The sequence below is a fragment of the Charadrius vociferus genome, unplaced genomic scaffold (assembly GCF_000708025.1).
Source record: "Charadrius vociferus isolate BGI_N301 unplaced genomic scaffold, ASM70802v2 scaffold564, whole genome shotgun sequence".
NCBI lineage: Eukaryota > Metazoa > Chordata > Aves > Charadriiformes > Charadriidae > Charadrius > Charadrius vociferus.
Genome location: NW_009647940.1, coordinates 534,845 through 560,437, shown reverse-complemented (window position 1 = coordinate 560,437; position 25,593 = coordinate 534,845). Strand labels below are relative to the sequence as shown.

Genomic DNA, 25,593 nt, shown 5'->3' with positions numbered 1-25,593 from the left:
TTATTCTTCATCATCTTCTTCATAGTAACGATTCCTTTTGATCTGTTCTTCCACGGATAAATCTTCCATATCTTCACCCTCCCAGAAACCAACATCTTGGGATTTGCGATTCTGGGTAGGAGATGATTCCTTAGCAGTCACGACATTGGCTAAGCTGGAATGTTTTGGAGAATTTGGATCAAGGAATTCTTCATTTGGAATTTCCTTCTCTTCCATAGCGTGTTCTTCCTCATCTGTCTCTGCATTCACCTGGCCATTTTCTACAAAGTTAGGCTCTACTGTTTTGATACCAGACAATTCCCGTTCTTCCTCTACTTTTTTCTCTTCAGCATTCCGGATGTTCCTATTCTCAATCTTCTTTTCCTTTTGCTTTTTGTCTACCACGACCTCTCTCTCTAGTTCCTCACTTCTGTTCAACATGTCTCTCTCTGCCTTAGAAGAAGATGAATTCTCTGGTTTATGGCCTTTAACAGATACTGTTCTAAACGAGGCTGCGACTGTAAAGGGACGACTTCTTTCTTTCAGTGAGGAAGATCTTCTTAACTTTTTGAGATCCAGATCCACATCCTCCAGCACATCTGACTTGGAAATCTCTTCTTCCGGGGGCCATTTGGGTTTGAACACTTTGATACCCTCATCTAAGGCACTTCCTTGAGTACTTTGGTCAGATGGAGGCGGCCAGGCAATTCTGAGCTTTTTTGTTTCTGCTGGTCTCTCTTCTCTTTCAGGCAAAGCTGAAGCTTTTGCTTCCATACTTGCTGCCAGAACTCCTACTTTTGCAATTGGGGCATCCTCTACTCCTGGGCTGTGTGGACTTTCTGTTGCGTTTACACCATGGACAGTTTTCTCCAGGGGTTCTTCACATTCCGTTTTGCCTGCCCATAATTCCTTATGCTGTTTGTGTCCAAAGCCTTCATCATAATTGCCTTTAGATTTGAAGAGCTGATTGAAGTGAGGCTTGCAGTAAATATTCCCACGCAGAGATGCGTATGTCCCAAGGCTGTTCAGGAAAACATGAAGTCAAATGTTAGCATTCTGTGTCTCAGCCATCAAGACAAGTGTATATTTTAGTTATGTTACTGAAGAGATTCAATTTCAGTCTTCCAACATGTTTAGAAAAGACAAACTTACAGCTTTCCTGACATTTGGAAAGAAGGCCATATAAACTCAGGAGTTCTTTACAAAGTTGGACATTATATTTTTCCCCACATAAAATTACATTAAGGGTTTAAAAATAGACTGCATCAAGTGCACAGATCACTGGCAGAACTAGGACTGTATTACCACTCCTACGCTTCTCTCCAATTCACTGGATTATGGTTGCCTTCGGCTCAGCTAAGCCTGAACAGTATATTACTCAGCTGCTGAAGAGGCAAGCTACACTTCCCAGACAGCAGCCAAATGGAGCAGCATGTTTACCTGAGTTTGCTGTTGCAATAGGAACAGCGGAAACAGCTGATGTGAAACACCTGCTGGTTGGCAAAGAGCCTTTCCATCGGGTACACAGTCTTCTGACACCCAACGCAGGTTTCCTTCATTGGCAACTGAAATTTCTACGGGAAGAAGAGAAAGTTTGTTAACTGGAAAATGAATCAACTGCTAGGGGACTTGGCTTGGGTTCATGCATGGCTTCCACAGTTCTCAGAAAAATTGCAGCGATTCACTTTCTGCAACTCCATGCTAATTATGGTAGAGTGGGTTCTCGTGGGCAATGAGTGAGGAAGAGGCTATGGCAGGCCCACAGGATTGCTGTGGCTTGACAGTGAGCCAAGATTTTGCCCCAGTGAATTCCACAGCTGAAGCATCACAAGTTGAGCAACGGCTGAGAAGGAACAATGAAAATACTAGAACTCAGTTATAACTTCGACTGAGCCAGTACCCAAAAAGCTGTCCAATCTATTTCTGCAACCTCCATTTTTCTTGATAGGAAAACGATGAAGAAATGTTCAGGTAGATCACAGTCAGATTACAGACTTACCAAAGTTAAAAAAAAAAAAAAAAGGTGTAGAAAAAGAGCTGAAATAACCTCAAAATAAAAGGTAGAGGGTGGGAGGGGAAAGGAGTGGAACAGGCTGCTCAATGGTTTGAAGTGATCCACTTTTGCTAAATGCTCTCCTCCCTTAAAGAGGAGGAAATAGCCTCAGCACAGATGCAGGCAGCAGGAAACACTTCTGACTTCATTTGTAAGCAATTCCAGTTCTATTGCAAAGAAACTGTACTCGGGTTTCAGGACACACAGCTCTCAAACTTGCTTAAGACTTAGGGCTTTGAGGTTAAACAGCTAAAATTATTTATGTGCTTACTAAGAGAATTTCCTGAGAGTTTAGTGCGAGGCTAAACTTAAATGCTAAGGAGTCAAGTGTCACTGCTGTGCTGTATGGCAACGACTTTAGATTTTGTTTTCTGACAGCATCAAGGAAGCAAGTAGTCCATGAAAAAAAAAAAAGGTTACTTGATGCCATTCCCTTCCTGGAATCTATTAAAGGTTGGCCAAGAGGGAACACACTTAAAGGAAAAATTAAATAACTTACAGTTGAAAAATTGGTAGTCTCGGGCTGCATGTTGATTACAAACACTTTAGCAGCAGGGTAAAAAAGTGCCTAGGCTCCATACCATGGGTCTGCATAGACACATTAATACTATAGTTTGGCTTTGATAAAGAATTACCTGCTACAAACTTATTAAAAAGCTTTAAGGAAAAATATGACGGCTAAAGAAAAAACAGGAAGGTCACAGGAAGACATAATTACAGCAATTTATTTATAACAGACTAGAAACAATGGTTAGGCAATGAAAGTTACAATATGTGAGGGACAGATTGCTGAAGACAGAGCCAGCTGAAGTCAGTTTGTCACAACCTTAAAGTTTGCTACCAATTTAGTTCCAGTTCAATAGGCATTTCAAATTTTTTTAAGGCATTACTTGAAGTTATAGTAGATTAAAGTTCCAATTATGACAACAGCTTTTCCAACAAAAGTTCAGAGATCCTTTTGAAAAAAAAATCCACAATTTCTAGGTGCTGCCAAAACTGCATAGGAATTCTGAATTTTGAGTCACTAAATGCAATCTTAAAAAATGAGAGTTTACCAATGCAAACAAAATCTAATCATCCATGCTTGCTACAGGGAGTAAGGCTTGCCCATCAAAAAGTAACTCTCCCTGAACGCTTAGTTTTGCAAGATGACATTACGGTGCTGGCATGTGCTTCTGCAATGCACATCCCCATCTAAGAAGAACTTACTTGTATAACAGTGAGCCCTATGTCTGATGGAGAGGCGTTTTGGGGTGTGAAGAGAAAGAGATTCCTTTCCAGGCATACTACAAATAGGAGCTACAGGAGGAAGGTGAGGCCCAATAAATATAAAAAAACTTGAGAGAAAGCTGAGAGTTGAGCTCACATTAGGAGGGAAGCAGAAGGCAGGAGTAGAGGTTAGGAACCAAGAACAGGACACAGAAGCTGGAAGAGACAAATAGGAACCTTACATGAATAAACAGCATCTGGGTTTCTATCTCGGCAGTGCAGCATCTAAAGCAGTAACACAGTAGAGGACTAACATGGTTCTAATAATATAAAGAGTAGCACAGAGGACCAAGACACACAGCTTGCGTGTATCTTGTATGCTGTAACAGACCAATTACAAAAATGTTATAGGCAGGTCTAATTTTGCATATTGGCATTTATACTTCAGAACACTAGGAAGCCACATCTCGCTGGTCTTCATGAGGTCAGTGCTGTTCCTCTCAAAGATGGGGAAAACAACAAAAGCACAGTTGTTTCCTCAGGAGTGAGCCAGGAAGTCTGTGGCAGCCCAGGGAATAGGCATCCTAACTCCAGACAGCACACGTGACAACAAAGTACAGTGTGATCAAAATGTTCAGCACTGCCATTTGCGTGTCTAATAAGATTAGCAAATACATTCCTATCCAAGAAGTTCTCCATCTCCTTTATAGCTCCCGCTAAAGAAAATGTAACATTAAGGACTTGCTATTCAGAATGCCAAACTTGGTCTTTGTTGAGTCAGTCACTGCAGTGCTGTTACTATAAAGTTGCTACCAACTGCAGTTACCTTGGGAACAGCTGGAAGAGGAGGGTGGAAAGCCAAGTCCCAGCCGACTAAAGGCTCTGAAGAGCACTATCAGGACCCCAGTGCCAGTCTCTAGGAGCACTGACTTTACAAGGGGCAAAGACAAGCTCTGATACAAACTGCTTTTCCTATACTGAACAGAAACTGCCTCTGTCGCAGGGGCACGCTGTTTAACAGCGGCAGGGCAACTCCCAGCAAGCAACTCAAATTTAGCCTTTGAAGAAAACCCGACAGTTTTGAGATGCTTTTCCATCCTGAATTAAAGTTCCCCCATGAAGACAGTCTGATGAAGACAGATCGGGTATTGATAATTACTGCCAGACCCTTTGTGACCCCATTGGTTGCATTAAGGCTTTTCAGTATTAAATAGAGAAGTTAGTTGGTTTTAACTGTCGCCAATGTTTAAGAATAAATAGCTGCTTTACCTTCACTGCTTTTGGCGGAGATGCATCTGTCTGGCCAGCTGGTTTACAACTAAAGTTTTGCTGCTTTGTGCTGACAGGTTTCTGAACTTCTGTCTCGCTCTCCAAGTTTTGTTCAACTAAGGGAGCAGAGGAGGAAGAAAAGGAAATTACAATGACTTTAAAACCACAGAAAACTTAGCCTCATAAGACTGAACAGCAATCTTACCATCTAAGGCCTAACATGTTTCTTCTTGAACATCTGCTGTTAAACCTTTGGATCTAGGTATTTAAACATGACCATTCTACTTTACCAGTAAAGTTAAGTTGATATATAATGGAAAGTAATATATGGGGATCCAACATCTAACTTCCAGGAACTGTTCTTCATTTCTGCAAAGTGCTTACATCTGGACTTGTTAGGTGTAAAGCTAAGGCAACATGAGAATGTGCTTACATACTTTACTGAATAGGAACTTGTCTACCTCTGGACAACACCGAAGACTGTAATTGTCCTGCATTAATAAGTACTTCAGCCTGGCAACTACAACATCAGTTAATTGTCCTGCATTAATAAGTACTTCAGCCTATTAACTGATGTTGTAGTTGCCAGAGCTATTAGTTTAAGTCCAAACGGTTAGGAAGCTACACTTAAATGTGCTCAACCAGAGCAAACAAGAGTTACAGATTTCTTAGGATTACCATTGCAAATGAACTTCTAAACCTGAAAGAAATTCTTATAAAGTTTGTGTGAGGCACAGGACAGACTTTTAATACAAGACAAGTTTTTATTGGGTCAAATTAATCATTTGACAGGACTCATCTTAAGCATCCTACACACAACTGGGTAGAGTTAGTGCTTTTCCTCAGCCATGCACTCTACTCTTGTTGAGGCAGGAGAATGAGTGCTTACCATTGCCGTCCTCGAGATGATCAGAGTGAAAAGACAAGCTGTTCTCACCTACAGAAACCTGCAAGAGAATGTTAGACAATGAGCACCTTTGACCTTTGGAAGTCTGAATAATCATGGCCCGAGGTGCACATGAAGCTACTTTTTGTTTTATAAGGCACAAGGCAAGAGTCCAGCTGACTGCCAAGAATGTTAGTCCTTGCCACAAGGTAGATATCCTCATAATTTTACAGCTTTTGCAATATTCAGATCATCTGCCATAGTGTTCACACACACGGTATTTTTGTTTTCCCAAACACCTGCAGCTTGCACACTTTTATTTATTAGTCTTCAGAAATCCTTATGGATTTTGTTGAGCCTGGGTACCTCCCAGGTTTTCTTACTTAGAAATCCCTTGACACCAAGCAGTACACATTTACTGGAAGTCTTATGGCTCCCTCCAACATTTGACAAATCTGTGACATATAAATATTCAGCAAAGACAGCACTTTTGGGGGGGGGGTTTGGGGGGGGGGAAGAGAGAGAACAGCTGACTTTTGAAAAAGCTTTTGTAGGACGAGGGTCTGCTGTTCCCAGGTTGGGACAAACATGCCTGGACCTATCTTGTTCATCCTCCTTCAGAAACAGATTCATATTTTAAAAAAACCCACAACTTTTTAGAAGAGTTGGATGTAAAGCAGTTTCAGATACTAAACATGTTACAGATAAAGCTCTTGATGTGTATTACTTTATTAAACTTGGCACTATTGCTATTAAATCAAATAGTTGTAAGTAGCTACACCAAGAAACTAAAGTACTGTAACAAGATTAAATGCAAATCATCACTAATTCACTTTAATGATTGAAAGGTCCATTTCAAGCAACTGAAGTTTGCAAATTAATGAGGTAATGAGGAAGCAAGTTATCTACATTAACATACTCTGGTCTACTGAAAAAATAACTGTAACACTAGTATCCTGGGAAGTGCATCAGCATGTTCTGTGGCTGTTAAAGAATCACACATCTGGCTACCAAAACTTTCACAGATTCAGTGTGAAAAATAACAGAGAAGGTTAGCAAGTTTCTTTTGTTTCCTTTTTGCAAGAGGATACCCTTTTCTGCCATTTACTGCTAGTAGCTTTAATTAGGCTTATTTCCAAAGTTTGTCACGTCATTTCAAAAGGACAATCCTGGCTCTGAAACAATGTTCTTTTCAGGTTCTTTATTGCACCTGGACACCTCAACAAGTAACATCCCAATTACAGCTGAATACAAGAAATTTTATTCAAATCTTCCATTCAACAACAGGGGTGTATTCTGATTTAACAGGTGTTCTTTTAATTAACTCACCTTTTAGCAAAAAGCAACCTCGACCAGTTGAACATGAAGCTGCTCAGCTGTCAGTGAGGAACAGCTGAAAGCAACAATTTGGCCCCTTGCCCAAGGAAGGCTGGAAAGCTCTAAAAGCCCTCCTGGCATTAGGCTGCCACGTGTTCAGAATGGCTGGAATACACAGTACCCCAATTATTATTCAGCTAATTTATCCTGTCTGCTGTCCCCAGTTTAGTATACAAATGCCCGAGCATGTTTTATTATCTCTAATTTAGTTTCAATTTACAGCTGAAGCTCAAAACCAGGAACAAACCCAAACTGGCATTCTCAGTTACCTTAATCAAAATTTAGCCACTAAATGCAGAAGAAAGAGACAGTGACAAACTCCTTTTACTTGCGTCACACAAAGCTTCTCATGTTGGTTTTTTTTTTTTTGGTGTGGTTTCTTTTTTGTTTTATTAAAACAAACAAACCCCCCACAAACAAAACAAATACCTAGCTGTGAATCACATTTTTACAGTTAGGGAACATGACACAAAAAAATTTAGGTGGCTTCAAAACCCCCACAAAACCACCAGACATTTCAGACAAACTCAGCTACTTAAGCCATTGAGTATGATATTGAAGGATTCTGCCACACTACAGGCATGTCATTACTGAGAAGGCACACAAACTCTGCAAGAAAACTTAAAATTTGTCTCTAGATAGTCTCTACTGATTAAAAAGTAGAAAACTGCTTAAAAGTCTTCTACAGAGAATTCCCAGCTTATAATTCAGATACAGTCTGAAAAATTAAATAAATAAAACCCCCAGGAATTCTGCAGCATGTAAATAATGTGTATCAGCTGCTCATACTCAATTTCTAGATGGCATGTGGAAAAAGTCCATCAGCAACAACTAGTTCCACTTAAAGTGAAGTCCTTGATCTTCACCAGCATAAGCATCTTACCTTCTCCCCATCCTGACAGGAAATGGAGTCCTCAAGACTTGGTGGCATATTCTCCTTCTGCTCAGATTTGTAATTCTTGAGTTCGCTTTCACTGGCTTGAATCTCATTCTATAGAATAAACACTTAAAAGTTGACAGGTTCTTTTCTCCTAGCAAAGTATTTGGTTTCTATTTTTCTTAAAAACTTTTTTAAACTGTTTTCCTAGTATATACAGTGATAACTAAAGGAAAGGGCAAAAAAATCTGTATAAACTTGGTAATGATACATTCTAATGAAGAAAAATACGGGGCTGTAGAATTTTACTATACGCTATGGAGGTAATGCCAGCATTTTTCTAAACAACCCCTTTTCTCTACTTCCAGATTCCTGTTTAAAAATCAACTCTCATTTCCCCTGCTCAATCCACATCCTCCTTTTCCAGAAATGTTAAGCTTTCATTTGAAATTACAAGTGTTTCAAGACAAACACTGTCTAAAGTAACTGAAAAATACAATTTGACATAAAAGCAAATCCTACCCTTGCTTAGTCAAAAACCTAATTCTGTTATTTACTGAGATTTTTGTTCTTGACAAACTGACTTAAGGTGTTCACAAAAGAATCTTTCAGACTTAAAAAAAATAAAATCCAGTGAAACCTCGTGTTTCTTTCATTGCCACAGGATACAAGATAATTGGAGAAAGCCTCGTGCCTTTCACAAGACATCTTCTCTGTATTGTGAAAGAGAAACAGCCAAATGCCAGCACCAGCATCTTACCAGACTTTGTAAACAAGTCTGTACAAAAGCAACCACATCTAATAGGACCGTAATGGAATGTCAGAATTTAATGTATAGATCTCTAAATACGCTGTCCACCGTCTCTCCCTACCCTTCCCCTATCACTTGCAATGCTACAGAAATGATTGCTTCTCACCCTTACTCTAACCACCTGTAAAGTGTCTTATCAGTTTCAATCCAGGCCTAATTACACCACAATGCCCTCAAAGTAGTTGCTCTCAAGAGAGATTATGGCTTTCCTTTGTAGCACAGCTGTGGCACATTTTAAGAGAAGGGAAGTACAAATACCACACTACCATATCAAAAGAGCCCTAGTTGCTTTGTCAGCGGGGAAGGAGAAGATCCAAGAGTTATGGCTGCTACTGGAACACAGAAGCACTGCAAACATTGGCCTCAGAAACCCTTGTTTGCTCCATCTCATGTGCTGTCCTTGTCGATGTGCCAGGCCAAATCTGGAAAGAGATTCTGCCAAATGGGACATCCTAAAAGCATCGGGCTGGACTGACACTCAAGCTGAGAGCCTTGCGGATGTGCAAACAGGAGTGTCAAGAGACAGTTATGCTAATCTCTTGCCATTAGGACATACTTTAGTGGACCAGCTACCACTTCCAGCCACAAACTGAAAAAGGCAATCTAGCAAACTGAATCCAGGCAAGAAACAGGATGCAGAAATCAGCAATTAGCAGTTAATCAGATTTGTTGCACTGGCTGCAATTACTTTCCATTCATGCAGTGACATTTACTCGACTTTGCTCCCGAGGGCTGGAGAATTAGACCCACACTGCATAAGAAATTCAGAAGTCATTTCAGCGGGGTAGAGACTTCTGCCTCTCTACAAAGATACCCTGCAAGCAAGCAGTCTTCCAAAACTTAGAGCCATTATTTTTAGCTTTTATTTCCAGTGCAAGTTTGCTAACTTAAAAAGGCCTATCCTCCTAAAGTTTATTACTCTGGCTAATAAAAGGCATACTTAAGCAATAAAAGTTCCCATCATTAAGCAAAAGTATCAGACAGTTCCAGCAAACATACTTAAGCACTTTTTAACAAAAGCGTGGATTCTTGCACTCTCTTCAGCTGCAACACTTTACCACAAATCGTTAATTGCTCATTTCCTGATCAAATATCTGCAAAATTGGCACAGGTTCATTCACTGCAAGAGTCTAATTGGATTTAGATAATGAGTGAGAAAACTTGAAGGGAGGTGAAAAGCAAAAGGGAGGAAAACTGACTGGAGATCCCAAAGCTGCAGGCCAGGAGATCCAGGTTCTATGCACTGTGTGACATTGATTGTCACCCCATCTTACTGTGCCTCAGTTTCCCCTAGCTTATAGCTAATGTACAATACATAGTTGAGTTTGGTTTTTAAAAAACAACCAACCAAACAAACATGCAGAGAGCTACAGAAATGCAGAAAGAAAAAGAATGCCAGCTGTGTTTGAGAAAAGCTTCAGTCACGGTGCCAGCAATTAATTCCTTGGAGAACTTTAAAGATTAGTCCAGGCAGATGCAAATAGTTATTTCTTCCTGCAGTATATAGAGGCAACTCTTCATTAGAAATTACTCCTTTGGGCACCAAGTTATTTTCAAAAAAAGATGGCATTATCTTCAAAAAGCCTGGTTTCTCCAAGATCTTTCCAGTCTCAGGTTGGGACAAAAATTCACTTCTACACAAGCCAAAGAACAGACTTACCGTAGTAGCAAGGCCTGTGGAACTGCCCTGCTTGGACACAGCTGCCTGGTACTTTGCCAGCCTATCCTTTATTGAAGTTTCTGTGAAGCGAGGCATGTCCAGGCTTTTCTTGGTCTCTGCCTTATCTGGGCTGGGTGCTGGACTAGTGTCTACAAGATGCCCTAGAAAAAGAACTACATGAATGAAGGGTAACCTTCAGGAATACCAGTAGACCCATCTACAGAAAGATTTACAAATCCCATCCCTTCACCACTGCCACGACCACAGAAATTCCAGATCTGAAGAACATAGAAACGCTTCAGTCAAGGGTTTATGTTCCAAGTCTCGTAATTAATCCAGCTAGTTTTAGAAGTAGTGCATTCACCAGATGCAGCATCCAGCCAGGTCTCAGAAGTAATGAGCGCAAACAGTTTTAACACCAAAGATTGTTTTGCTGTTATTGTCAAATGAAAGCAGCTGCTACAGTAGCTAAATGGAAATATACATCATTCTTGTAGGGGAATAGTTGTCAAAGTCTTTGAGGGAAAACATGGGAATCAAGGAAGTCTCACCTGCCATTTCCACCCTCTCCATGAAAATAATTTATCACATGACATGTTACAGATGAGGATCTCGAGAATAAATATGTTATGAGATAATTCAGTTTAGTCTCACAGGATCATTTGAAGCACCCATTTTTATCTCAAGAGGAAAGAAACATTTGGGAGCTTAAGTCTCTGCATAGGTGCCAATCTCCTGACTCTCAGAACTACGCCCCATTACTTGCCATCTTTCACTTCTGCTGTCAGATGTTAGCAAAAACAGGTTAAAAAGCCAGCTCCTGTGACTTCTCTGCTATCTAACTTCCTCATGTAATGGTCAGGTCTTCAGTAATAGCTTAGTTGTTCAATAAAGAATAATAAGGAAAAAATGACTTTCCACTAGCTAGCAGCCTTGAATAACTAAAAAGTTGTATGAATCATTAAGGTCCCTTTTGGGGACAATAAACTAGTGTAGTTCTTCCCTTCTTTCCAGTATTGCTCAAATAAGGACACAATGTGCATCACTAAGTAGTGAGATGTAATAGTAGCCATAGGCTGAAAACACAAAAGATTGTAAATGCTTTGTTAGAAAAAGAGTCTCCAAACATATGAAAAATACATAATGTTGCTCAAGTCATAAGGGGAGCTGTATCTACCTGTGTCGGGAGAAGGTAGGAGGGATGAGAATTAAAGCAAAGAGGCACATTGTCTTGTCTGTCTGCTCACTACTTTCTAAATGAGTTTGACTATTAAAAGTAGTTCTAGGATTGTCCTAGGATTAAGACACAGGGAAAAAATGGGTTCCATTCTTAACTTGCTAGTTATCTCCTCTGCCTCGGTTTCCCATGCTTAAGGTTATAGTGATTTAAAATTCACAGCATTAAGTCATTAAATACAATGCTCACATAGACCTTACAGACTGAAGATGGATGCACTTCCATTCCTGAAAGGCAAAAGCTCTATTCTATTCTATTGTGTACAGTAGTTTTATTTTATAAACTAAAAAAATTAAAAAACCAAAACACCACAAAACCCAAACCATGAGGTTTACTGACCTGATATACTGTGGCTCTTCTCTCCTTGGCCAACATCAAAGTCCTCTGAAGAGAGGCTGTTTTCAGAAATCCTCCTACCAACTGCTGTCTTCCTCTGGTCTCTAAGGATCTGTTAGAGACAAGACCCACCTATCAGCTGCGTGGACAAACAGAGATTGTTGCGTGTAATCCTTTAAGAGGCACAGGTGTCACTAGCAAATCTGCTTTACTGGAATAAACAAGTCTAGCAGGTGACATCTTATTTAACCAATATAAAGTTTGATCACAGAATACCTGACCCTCTGTCACCTGGAAAACACTTTCTTGAAGAGGTCAGTAGATGCCCTTTGACTAGTCAGCTTTGTTGAAAAGTCAGAGAACCACAAAGATCAGATTTTTAGGCATTTACCACTGCAAATACAAAACTTCACTCATTATTTTTGCATTTCATACAATTTCTTTTGAAGCTAATGTTCAAGGTCGTTTTATGAAATTTAAAATCAGAAAAAGCATGAAAGGAGCAAGCTATCAAAAAGCTCCATTGGTTTTCAGCAACAGAAAGAAGAATAAACACCATTGTAATAAAAGTTACCTAAAGTTACTTGTTTTGATTTGGATAGCTCATGCATTTGGTAGCAAATAATTCCCTAATTAGGTCTGATAAGGCTGAAGCTTAAGCAGGAGAATGCTGGAGATAAATATTCTCAGATATCCAGGATAATCACTATCTGCAGGGCTGCAGTGCTGGACAGGGCGTGCTGCGGCACTACCACACAGATGCTCTGGCTGCCTCAGTCAGTTCTGATACTCATTTGTTGAGACCACCTCTCCAAAATCTAATGCTCAATAAAAGAAATTGTTAAAAGAAATAGCAGCAGCTGTGATAAATACCCATGAAGTGCAGAGGTTAATTTGACTTCATCAAGATAGGATGTTTTCACAGCTGAAAGTCAACCTATAAAATACTAGGAGGCGACAGATCTTTGTTCCCTCCCTAGGAAGGGTTAAATCACAGAGCCAGCTGGAAATTAAGATGGAGACTAATGTAGGAAAAAAGGCAGCTTTGGCAAGATGCTCCAAACACACATTCCCCCCACCCCACCCCCCAACCAGTTTCTTATTTGCTGGTCACCAAACTGAAGGAAATTCCAAAGTTTTAACAGAACTGCACTGTAAGATAATCACTGTGAAAAATCAGGCTGCTTTGGCATACAAAACAGCAACTTTACCAGGAAAGGAAAATGCATCTGGAAAACCTCTTTTTCCATTAGCATAGGAAATATTTTCTATTTCTGTGGTTTAAGACTTTGGTAACTTTTTACTGGAAAAGAGCTTAGCTATGACAAGTCTTTTCCCTCCATTGAGTGTTGATAGGTTCAGTTTGGGAGTGTCCGCACACTTGTAAGGACTTGTAGATTCCTCATTCTGTGCAAACTACCCTTAGATGATTCTTATTCAGCCTATGTCCCCTTTAATGTCACCTTTGGCCCACAAGTCTGAAGTTCGTACAATTCAGAAATTTGTAGTTCGGAGGATCTAGCTTTTGACTGGTATACAGAGATCATTATAGGCAGAATACACTTGAAGACAAGATCCTCTGAGGATGCAGAACGTTTATTAGCCCGCTTGAAACCCCTGACTATTTTATCACTGCCCTGGGTTTGGGGTTTTTGTGGTTGGGTTTGGGGTGGGGTTTTTCTTTGTTTTTTTTTTTTTTGAGGAGGGTGGGAGTGTAACAATATGGCATCCCACTTTTTTTTTTTTTTTTGCACACAGCAGGAGTGACAAAGCTACAAATGAAAAAACAAGTTTGCAGTATAGACAGGTGGGAAGTTTAACTGGCAGCAGAGTGCATAAGGAAGTTTCCACCACTAGGAAACAAACTTCTTAATTCAAGTTATTTAGTTCCAGCATCTGGAATTCTAACCTCACTGAAAGAAACCACCAGCACTTTTCAGGAGAAAAACAAGTCAAGATTGGAAACTTGCTTAGGTTCCCTCTTCTGATTCTCCTTTATTTCAGAATCTCATTTCATTTATTTTCTCTGTTGTCTTTCTTCAGTAACATCATGCTGAATTGTCCTCATGTTGAGAAGACAAAGAATTCTCAATTATCACTAAAATTATTAAACAAATTAAACCTCTAAGTAAGAGTTAGCAAAGGGCGAGTGTGTTGTCAAACAACTATGACAAGCATTCAGTCAGCACCCACCACCAGGAATTCTGGATCAGGGCCCAACACCTCACCTAGATACATGCACAAAATCAAAGTTTCTTCCAAGTAAACAAAAACCTTCATATTTTTACCAGCAGTGAAGGATTCAGTGTTAATCACAAACAGATGCTTCTGCTTGACTTGGTAGGACCTTCATGAAGGCTGGCGAGTTCTGACTTAAGAGCAAAGAGCTTTTCCCCCCCTGTACCACCTTGCTGTGGAATCCACGGCAGCAGGAAAGTTCAGTTATCAGAGGCAGCCATCTCATGGCCGGCTGAAACAGGCTGAGTTAATGAGTACTCAACTGTCAACTGAATCACCTCCACAGCCCAGCTAGTTCCTCTCCTTCTGTCCTCTTTGCCACCTCAGACATCTACAGGTATGACAATTCCACCTGAAGAACTTTTCTGTAGAGAAGCTGTATAACACAATTATCCTGTGTCTTGACAGTAAAAATCCAAAACACAAAAGTATTAGTTAGAGTTCAGAGATATTTTTGTACACGTCATAGTAATAAAACCTACAAATATAAAGTCAATGCTGTGTAGATTTTATAGCAACAATTTTATATTGTGGAATAAAAAGCAGAGTAATAGGGGAAAAAAGATTAACAAAGGGAAGATGAGGGACTTCCCCTATTAGAATCAATTGGCTGACCAACCACAAGTAATTGGACTGATTACGGCTCATGGAAGGTAACAGCTTTCATGTGAAGGCATCCTTGGCTCCCAACCTTATGCATATGCCACTCAGTTCCCTTTAGAGTCCTGTCTGGCCCACCATTCCCATGCCACAACTCCTGCTGCTTCCAAAGGAGATAAAATATTCCTCGTGTCTGGAAAGCCCCAAAGTTCCAAGACAAAAGAGGTGAGCCAGAGGTACCTCAAACAGAGTTAACAGCATTTCGCCTGGGGCACAAAGAGTTCTTGGGCAAAAGACCAAATAAAAGTTACACCTATTTCATTATATACTAACTGTGTCAAATGTGACCTGGTGCATAAGGTTCGCTACACAAAACAGTCAGCTTTTGCCTTAAAGGAAAAACACAAACCAACCTGGAGACAACTTTTTAAGTACTGCAGATCTGCTTGCTCTTTCTTTTCTTCTCATCTTCCTTGTGTATACTTTTGCTGTCACTTACAGGAAGAATTCTTTGAAACTGATAAAAGACCTGATGTTCAGTCTTTGCTTAGTGCTGAACCAATTTAGACCGACACGCCTGCCTCTAACGTGGTTAGAGCATTTTTCTCCATGAAGATGCACTAAAAAAAGACCCGCCTTACATCTAAATTGCAGAAGACAAAGCAAGATCAGAATGAATAAATGAATAAACTAGGAGGTTTTTCTTATAACCCTGAAAATAAAGTTTGCTTAAAGTGGGTGATTGAGTCAGGACTCCAGGCTCTAATCTGGATTCTTGCCACAGGCATGCCCAGTAACCAGGCACGTCGTTTTATCTTTACTGCCATGAAGTTACAGACATGTTGCTACTCAGTTTATACAGATGTTTTGTCAGCAAAGCTCTGACAGCACTTATACCTTAAGAATTAAGTAAATCCCAAGGAAAATTGCTGCCTCTCGGCTGATTTTATGATCAGACTCAATGATCTGAAAGCTCTTTCCCAACCTAAATGATTCTGTGAAGCCTTGCTTGCACTTAAACCAGGGTTTATCAAAGGACAAAGTTCAGGAAAAGCATAAATGGAAGAGGCAATTGCAGAGCTTGCAGTTAGCCAAATGTGCCCCACTGCTGCAGGTGCTTCCTACCTTAGTGAAAAAGATCTGTGTCCCCACAGCCCTAACCATCTTGACTGTGCGTGAGGGCATGACATCCTCCTCCGGTCCTCAGGTAAATTCCCAGAACCAGAAATCTTAAAATAGGGCTTTCTAATTACAAAGACACCCCCTCCCCCCCTACACTTAAACTTTAGAGCACTTCGTGCCTTTTCCCTTCTAAAATTAAAAAGTAACCAGATGAACTTGGAATGGGAACATAATTTGAACCTAACCTGAATAGTTTCACACCTACTGGATGGTATTTACTGTGTTCAGTCGGTTTTCAACAATATTTGAATTACTAAGCTTGACAGAAACATCAGTTCCATATGCAGTCAGCCCCGAAACAGTTTATTCCCCAGGCTAAGATAAAGTTACTTGAAGCCCATCTGCAAAACGGTACTTTCCTGTGGAATCCCGGCTGATTAATCCTGCAGCAAGAGTTCCGAGGAACGCTATCAGGAGATCACCCTCCGCAGCCCGCCCTTCCCATGGACAGGAGAGTGTGGGCAGCTCTCACACAGTGACAAAGACTACAAAAATGTAAATTGTGAAATTACTACATACAGCCCCAAAACTCACTTTAACACAGAGGTGCTCCTCTGAAGCCCTTAATTGTTACATACTTAAACAACTTTTGTACAAAAGTTGTTTTACTGAATACTGCAAGAAACCACCCGCAGTAAAACAAAGCCAGAAGTATAGGAAACTATGAGAAAACTGGAAAATCCACCAGCATCAAGGCCTCAGGACTGTGTTGCAAGTCGCCAGCATATGCAACTCATTTTCTAGTTAAGCAATTCTCCCCGGGGACACAGAGTCTGCAGTCCACATGCAGGATCAGATTTCATGAGCAGTTGTAGGAAAAATGCAAGCCCTGTGCATTTGCAAGTCAAAACTAGTGAAGGCAGGAGCTTGTCTGGCTATCTCTGCTTATTTTAACTCGTGAGGATTTTTTTTTTCCGATAAGAAACATTTGTTAAGTTACAAAACTGAGATAACAGCAAGGAAAAGATGGGAGTATTTCACAGTACAAATACATCTCTCTATATATATGTGCATATGTGGGACTCACATACTGATATGTATATAAAAAAACCCTCAACTCTGGGCAGTACTTCCCATTCAACTGCAACCGCCCGAGATTGTTGTGCTGACTTCAAAGTTACTTTTTCTTTTATATATATAAAAATATATATATTTTACAAAATTCATGTTCACGTAACAGACAAGATATAAACAACCCCAACTTGCTTTAAAAAAAAAAATAATCTTGATCAATTCCATACTTATTTTTTTCTCTTAAATTGTACCCCTTTCACAAGCAAATTCACTTTTCATCTCCGATGAGCACAAACAGCCACAACTCCAAGCACTCTGCACGTATCTCTATAGCTCAAATAAGTCATTAACACCAGCTACATTACGTTTCAACTAAAACAATGAATACAATTATTTGCAGAGTCAATAGTTCAGAGCCACTCCCTCCGGCGACTTCTCCTGATGCCCAAGAGGCAGCAGCGTTTTAGTTTCTCTTACGATTTGAAGGGACAGATCCTTACCTTGGGCTGAGCTGCTTCACCCTTTTCAAACATCATCTTGAGTTTGTTCAGCGGAACGCTGTATTTCTCGATCTTCCCCGAAGACTCTGTGTTTTCGCTGGCTTCAGGCTTTTCCACTTCTCTGCACTCTCTCAGACAGTTTTCCATTTTACCGCTCTGCGGTGAGTGGCTTTTCCCCTTTCTGCTGTCACCACCAGGACACTGCAGCTGGTCAGGGGTGGCCGAAGGGGCCTGTGCCGCAGAGGCAGCAGCAGCCCCTGGGCTCTGCTCGGTGGCCGGGGAAGGAGCGGGACTGCTCCCGGCTCCCAGCCCGGGGCTGGAGACCTTCTGCCCAACCTCAGCGCCGCTGCTCCGGAGCGTTTCCTTCCGAGGCTCCCTTCCCAGCTCTGGATTCTCCCACTTCTTCTTCAGTATGCTCAGATTCCCCCTTTTAAAATGAGGGGGAAGATTTTCTGTGTTCTACAAAGAACAAGAAGTTAATTCCAGTTATGTGCCCGATGAAGCATTAAAGCACTTCCTTTCTATGCGAAAGGAAGTTAAGGGCTCAGTACTGATCTCAGCTCTCTGCTTTTTTCAGACAGCTGTGAATAGTTACAACTGTGCCACATGGAGAAAGCATCCAGGACAGGGAAGGAAGGAGGGGGGAGAAGAGAAAAGTCAGGCGCTAAAGCAGGAAGTGAGCAAACAGGATGGCCTTATAAGGAAAAAGGGAGCCAAGCTCTAATGAGTTAAATGACACACAAAAGGCTTCAATCCACACATCAAGAAAAGGGGACCAAAATCCACACAACAAGGGTCTCTAGTCCTGAAACAAGCAAACAACAGCAGCCATATGAGAGGCGGATGGTGCACCAAATGCCACCAAGTCTTCCAGCTGGTTCAGAGGACAACAATTAGTAGGCCTTCCAAAAGGCTACAGATTAGCTTTCAGAAACCACTACTTTGTTGAAGTTATGTATTTCTACTATCAGTGAACAGTAGCTGTTTAGTTACAAGAGATCTGTCTTCAGTATTTTATACCATGCAGCATAAGGCTCAAGCTAAGCACTGACAACAAATGTCTTTTTGCTCCCTTTTATAAATACCGGATCATTTGCTGGAATTTTCCTTCTATTTCACTCAACGCATTGAAAGCTCTCGGCAGGATGCACACACACAAGTCACAAGTGCTATCTTACCACTGGGAGCTCAATGGTAACACGTGGAGCAGTAGTACTCCTCGTATTCAGGCTCTTTTCGGATTAGTTTTGCTTCCAAGTAGTTCCCTATCCCCAGAGTAACTGATCAGCCCACGTTCGATTCATTCAAATCGAATACCTGCCACCGTTGCATTCATGCTGCCTCCCCCTTATGGAGACCACTATGTATCAAACTCATCGCAAGTGGAACAGGTCTGCAAGGCTTACAGGAATTAAACAGGATTAGCAGCTATATTAGGATTTAAGTCTCTCACCCTATTACTCTTCTGGTCACATTTTGAACACTGCTTTGCAAATTAACTTGAATCCAACTAGACTTCAAAAAAGATCAGCTCACTTGCTGACTGTTTAAAAGAAAGTACTAAAGTTATAAGGCAAATGTTGTAATGTACTGAAAATTGTGCAGGTTTCCACAGGAACACCTCTGGACATGACACCTATGGAGTCCCAGCGTACTTCATAACACAAGTCATTCTTGCTTGGGACTTGCCTGTTCCCAGATCACACAAGCAACGAAGAAAATTTAAGACCAGAGAGTAATTTTTAGAATGCTTATTTTATCACGCCTATATCCTGAACAGAAAAAGAATGACTCCCCGAGAGATCAAGGCAGCAAGGTCTAACAAAGACTTAACTATATAACCAGAAAATATAGCCGGTCTTTTTAAATAAAAATTAAATTGATGATCTGCTTATAGAAAGACCTGCAATCTTGGTGCCTGGTATTTCAGCCAGGGTCCCCTGATCCTGGAACAGTAAGTACAATGTAGTTTACAGGAGGGAATGTGAGACTGCAGCAGAGCCCAAAAGGAGGGCTCTCCCTCATCCAGTGGCATTTTGAACCCTGGAAGCCACTTCAGAGAAGATCCCCCTTAATGGATTCTACAGCTATCAAAGACATACACGTTAGATTTCAGAGAAGCTGGCAGCTTCTTTTAAGCAGACTTTAAAATTTTGTTAAGAAAGGAAAAGGTAACACACAACTGCCTACAGCTAAGAACAAAGAGGAGGATATTCAGGTCTTGTGGTTAACAGTTCTGCCTTTTGCTTAGGAGCGAATTGGTGATTCAACATATAGCTCTGGGCAAGGCGCTTGATTTTCTTTCCTTTCATTCACACTGGGAAAGGGTAGGGGGAATGAGTCAAAAGCAAACACTACATCTATGCCAAGTTTTCTGTAGACACATGGCAGCAACTCCGATATTCCAAAAATCAAGTGTCACAGAAACACTGCATGTAGGTGATCTGTTCTGATTGCCTGCTGTTGCTTATTGCCTAGGAAACAAATACTCACACTTCTTTTTTTCTCAGCAGTGGCTTCTTCAGCTGCTTTCTGGTACCTTTCAGAAAGAGGAAAAAGAGAGGAAAAATAAAATCAAACAGTTTTTAAACAATATACTGAATGCTCTTGAAAATAGTTGAGATTTCCCCCCGTCTGCTGCTCCCTCCCCTCCCCGCCCCGATTCCGTGCACTTCACAAACCTATCAAACAAAACCAAAGGCTGGAAAAATAGTAGAAAATAGTACCAGAACAATGCAAAGTGATAGCAACATTTTAAGTCATTCAGTGTACAATAATAGCACACATTAATATTTTTCATTACTTAAGCACTCCGATTCTCAAATATAGACAGTTTACCTTGGAATAGCTGTATTGTTTCCGCCACCCAGCTGTCTGCTGTGCCCCCTTGCAGGAATAACTCAGCTATTTATACAGCAGCTGCTGAACCGTAACAAATTACAGCTTGGCATACGCAGAAAATCTACATAAGTGCCAGTTTATTTTACTATGCTGAGTTGTAAACTGCACCAATTCCGCAGTTGCTTCATGAGCAGCTGAACCATCCCAGCAGTGGAAACAGTAATTGCAGCCCTCTGAAGATAAGCCACCCTGGATCATGAATCAAAGTCCTTTAAGAAGCTAGAGAAAACTCCTCGCAATCTGCACACCACTCCACTGGGCATAAGTACATCCAGAGCTAGGAGCACACAGACTGCGCTGGTTAGTACACTGCTTCGCTTTTGAAATGCACAAATTAGTCAGATGTGACAAGTTTTGCCGTTAGTCATCAACTTCAGACTTTAAACAATTGCTGGTATCAAACCAATAACTAATGTGTATCGTGGGCTCAGTTCCTTCTAAGGAAAAAAAAAATTTACATGCAGATACCTGATCTACTACCCATTTTTTCTTTATAACAATTGATTTTTTTTCTGCTGTGAGTGGCGTGCTCCTATGCAGACTTCTCCTCTTGTTTACACTAGAGAGTAGACAAATTGCACCCTTACGTATTTCTGCTCTACAAGCTGCATTTACTGTACAGACTGCAATCTGCTAAAGGACTGTAGCTGGCCCTCTTTAATCAATGCAAACATATTAACCTACGTCTCTGTACTATAAAGGTTCCAAAATTTGAATGAGACATACTGAGAAAGTAAGTTTATGGATGAAGAGAGATCAATATTGGAAGGAGCAACAGAAAGATGTGCGGATGAAAGTCAACCACACTGGAAAACACAAAAGGATTGGAGAGTCCCAGGCAGCATGCACCCTGTAAGTTAGCTCGCCACAGCGCACTCTTTAAGTCTCTGCTGTTGCATGCAACTGCATGTCTCTGACCTGACAAAACTGTCAATCTAACACTATATTGAATGAAAAAAGTGTATTCACATACAAATATTTAGGCAACAGCAATTTAGAAAAATTACACTTCTCACTGTGTGTGTTGGTGTTGGCAAAGCCCGTAAGTAGGGCTGTGTTTTTCCAAGGAACTGACACTGCTTATGTCGGGGGACCCTACTTGATTAAGGAACAGCAGTTTGGATTACTTCCAGTAAGCCCTTTTCAAAGGATTATCAACATTTAGCAAGATGACCAGGTTCTGTAATCAAGCTTCAATGAGTGAATAAATTACCTTAACAAGAGCAGTCAAAGCAAGTAGCTTCTCCCTAGGACAGAGTACTTAAAAAGTAACTTAAAGAGCTATGTTTGCATGAAGTCCAGATTGCAATTATCCTTCCCCTATAGACTCCATAAAGTTTCTCCCATGCTCAAGATGCAGAACCTTACTGCAGAACCTTGCTGCGCTATTAATGCAATAACCTAGGAGACTTGGGTGCCCAAATACCATTGAAAATCCAAGATTTAGTCTATGTATTTCTTTAAGGAAATAAAAGCTTTTCCAGAAAACATCTCTAGGCTACCACCACTCAGCGTTCTCAGTGTATAAAATATTACTTTATGATTTGAATGTAACTCATCATCCATCTCTCGGAAAAAAGGGAAGGGCAATATTCCTTTTCTACACAAGTTTGGTGAGACATCTGGAAGGAGACATCGGTGAAGAACATCGCTACTGTGAAATTCTCTGATGTAACTCTTACTAGAGGGTTACACCTATCACCTGCAGCCGTTTCTAACTGGTCTACCATTTCTAACTGGTCTCCAATGAACTGATAAAGCATTACTGCCACCAGGCAGTAAATGCCATGCTAACAGAGAAACCTATGTAGTTTGTGCTTAAGCAGTTAAAGACTGTTTCTGATGAAGTAGAACCCTAATGGCAATAGCCGCCCACATTCCAATACTCGGCCCTCAAAAACAAATTGCAATTTGTAGTGTGACAGAAAACATTCCACTTTATTTTCTGACAGCAGAAAGGTTATAATTCTGACTGCTGAAACAATATAGTGTCAGCAACTAGCAAAACTTCTGCCCAGCACATATTAAACCAGAAACTTCAATGCTTACAGAGCTGTGCTATTTTTAAGAAGCAAAGCAACTGTCAGTGAAGCAGCCATTGTTCAAGGTACCAGCTGCAGCCTACACACACAGCTCGTGCTCAGCAGCCTCACAGCACTTACTTGGAGAACCTCTCTGCAAGAGCCGATGACTTATTCTTGTTGACTAGAGAAAGCTCTTTTGCAGTGATTTTCAAAGACTGTGAAGTCCATTGTCTTCTATTAAACGGGGAAGGCTCCATGTTATCACCACAAATACCTGCTCAGAAGAAAGTAGAGTGTCAGGCAATATGAATTACATGAGCAGAAAAGTTGTTTCACAAAGTGATTCGATAATAAGGTGTCATTCAGGTTCTCCCTGCATACGAGTGCAACGGAGTGCTGATCATTCAGTACCTTCTCCATCAACTGACTTAAAAAAAGGCATCAGATTAAAATTATAATTTCCTCTGCAGATGCTATTGAGACGGTGCCCTTGATAAAACACTAGCCACAACAAAAGGGGTATGAGATAAGCCATAAGCCAGAACAGGAGTAAGACACGAGCTGTGACCGAGGAGGATGCTCACGTGAAGCTCTGCATTTCCGATACACACACAGGCTCTGGAAGCCCTAATATGCCCTCTCTTGTTCTGGTTTCTAAACCAAATGTGCTGGCGTTTATGTAAGAAGGCTTGAGTTATGAAACCTAAGCGGATGTAATTCCTATGCAAACATTTTTCATTCACTCTTGTGGTGTTCATTCTTAACGCAGCAGCCGTTTCCTCTGTGAGCTGAAACAAGTCTTCTGTTCGTGGAGGCAGCTGGAAACCTCATGTTGCAATAGCTATCAGTTATCTAAAGGAATCGTTTTAACTACCCTGTCCTGCTGTAAACGGGAAGAGATTTTGTACAGCCTTTCACCACAGAAGCCAACAAGACTAAAAAGATTTTTTTTTTTTTCACATACATAGTTTTCTTTTGTGGAGGAGGAAAGGAGGGGAGATTAATTTAAAGAGCTCTCTGATAAGACAAAAATAAAGCGTGTAGGGCAACGCCTTTCCTTTTTTCCTCTTTTCTTTTATCCCTGGTCTTACTCATGTCACACAATGCCTGCAGCAAGTGTGCTAACTGATCCTACAGTGCTAACGTTAGGCAGGCTGATCTCTTTCTCACATTTTCCACCAGTTTCTTTAAGTGATTTGCACCACCAGGTCACAGAACTCTCAAAGTCTGAGGACAGGTCTGCTTGACCACTAGTCACACTGGAAATGGAAACACCTTAAGACAACTTGATAGAAACAGTTCACCAAATGTCAGAAATGTTGCTGAAATCCTCATAAGCATGTAACACTCAAAAATGGCAAAGACTCAGGATTCTGTAACGCCTCAGTCCAGAAGCATTCAGCAGCAGCGAGTGGAGGCTCAGTGGCGTTGTGAGCTGTGAGTCTTGGCAGCGCTGGGTCTTTGAGGTGCTCAGCTGGTGCTGGAACCAGAGGGACCTCCGGTGCTGCACCCTGCTGCTGCGCAGAGAGACGACAGCCCATGGATGAACACACTGCGCTCTCGGTGGATGTAGTCTGGCAGAATGGGACTTTCTCTAACATTCTGTAATTCACCTGATGTCATGGAGAGAATGACAGGCCATGCCAGTACATGTTTTTTCAAGATAGTGATTTAGACGGTGCTTTGAGACAGACAGGTTGAACTATCGTAGCAAACCAGAAAAGTTACGCTAATTTTGCTGTGATGTTGAAACACCCTGAAACTACTTATCAACATTACATCTCCAGTCACATCTCTCTGCACCTTCACATTCACATCTCGCACTTCAGGCAGCCTCTGAAATGCATCCATCACCCTTTCCAGCTGGTAAGAGAAACTCTGACTGCAGAGTCACTTTCTGAAATTCTGAAATTCACACTTTCTTGAAAACATTCTGCATCACCAAGTTACCCTCTTCTGTTCAACTGTGAACTTCTGTCCAGACTGGGCTAAGAGAAGGATGCTTTCTGTTTGGCTGGCTTAAAATAGTTACCAGTCTTCATCAAGTGCACAAATGATCATCCAAAAAGGAAAAGGATCCAATCTGAATATAAGAGGAGCCCTCAATTTTCTCCCTTTTTAAAAAGCATATTGCACATGCAAATAAATACGCATTTCTGTGATTACAAACATTTAGCATACAGATTTAACAAAGGCCCAGAATGCATATGCAGAGATTATAGACAGAATTTACTCCTGAAAAATGTAAGTCCATGTAAAAAAAGAATTCTGAAACAGCCATGTAGTGCTACTGTTTAAACTTCCGTTTTATGATTAATCTTGTGCCAAAAGAGATCACCTGAAGCCCCACTTTGCAGTCTAAATTGCCTTTCACCAACAGACGGCTGACCCAGGACAGCGCAGGGCATTCATTAGCAGCCTCCCTTGGCAGAGTGAACAGGTTCTCATTGACACGCACCTTACAAGGAAGGACAGTTTCAGGAAAATACCGAGAAAACAAAATCTAGCTCAATTGTGCAGAAAATGAGCCCACTTTTAATGCCCGAGCATTCCATGGCAGCTGGTAGCGCTCACTGTTTATGGATGCATTTTCTCCCCTGTCGCGTTTTTGTTCCTTTCCGTACCGCTTTCTCCATTAAAGCCTTGGGTACATTAAGACAATCAGGCCCATTTTAGCAAAAATCTCTTGAGAAAGGCAGTAGCTACTGCTCGGATGTTCAAATGGAAAGTTAAGAAGTGTATCTGGAATGTCAGTCGCTAGAAAAGACATAAACCAGAACTCGAAGATGCCCTGAAACTTGTGCTCCCACATTTTTAACGCCATTCCACATTCTCAGCACTTCCCCACATATTCATAGTTTCATCGTGCTCAAGCATCTCCCTACTTTTTTTGCTGCTCCTTCTGAATATTTTATTCCAAGTCACTTCAGGAAATAGCCCTTTATAGTACGTGCGAAGATTTAAACGAGGTCGTGAGCATTCTGCATATTGGAATAGAGACAGGCGACGGAGCCCGGAGTGGACAGGGAATCCGGGGAGGGAGGGAAGGACTGTCACTTGGCCACTGCTGCACCGGCTCTACCTCCAACAGCCGGTAACGCGGAGTTTAACGGCAGAATAAAACCCCATTTATCTGGAAAGGTCCTGAAAGAAAAACTTCTCATGAACGCCTGTCCCAAAGCGGCACCCAGAGACGGCTGAAGTGACCGCAGGAGGGGACATCACCTCATCAGCACCGGGGCCGGGTAGCGGCCGGGGATCCCTTAGCCTCCGCCTACCGGCCGGGGGGGGGATCCCTTAGCCTCCGCGTACCGCTCCCAAAACACCGTTTTTTTCTTGACGCCAGCCCGCCCAGGCCCTGCAGGACGGGGCTGCTCCCGCTCCACGGACGGCTGTCAAGGCCCCACGCGTGACCAGGGCACCGCTCCCCCCCCTCCCCT

General features: G+C 41.4%; 1 protein-coding gene across 1 annotated transcript; it reads right to left on the bottom strand.

Moving 5' to 3' along the window:
• On the bottom strand, positions 1-22,410 carry LIMA1 (LIM domain and actin binding 1). The gene is made up of 10 exons (XM_009883176.1): positions 22,292-22,410; positions 19,722-19,767; positions 17,229-17,687; positions 11,698-11,806; positions 10,122-10,282; positions 7,657-7,764; positions 5,400-5,457; positions 4,511-4,626; positions 1,420-1,553; positions 1-1,000 (listed from the first exon to the last, which is right to left on the bottom strand). The coding sequence occupies exons 1-10, from the start codon at positions 22,408-22,410 to the stop codon at positions 1-3; spliced, it is 2,310 nt and encodes a 769-aa protein (XP_009881478.1).
• Between the last annotated feature and the right edge of the window lie 3,183 nt (positions 22,411-25,593).

Bases quoted from the DNA above. Each gene is read 5' to 3' on its own strand.
- LIMA1 (XM_009883176.1), bottom strand. From the start codon at position 22,410: ATGGAGCCTTCCCCGTTTAATAGAAGACAATGGACTTCACAGTCTTTG. The intron at 19,768-22,291 runs GTAAGTGCTGTG...TCTTTCTGAAAG, and splicing joins CTTGCAGAGAGGTTCTCCAA to GTACCAGAAAGCAGCTGAAG. The intron at 5,458-7,656 runs GTAAGATGCTTA...ATTCTCTTGCAG, and splicing joins CCTGTCAGGATGGGGAGAAG to GTTTCTGTAGGTGAGAACAG.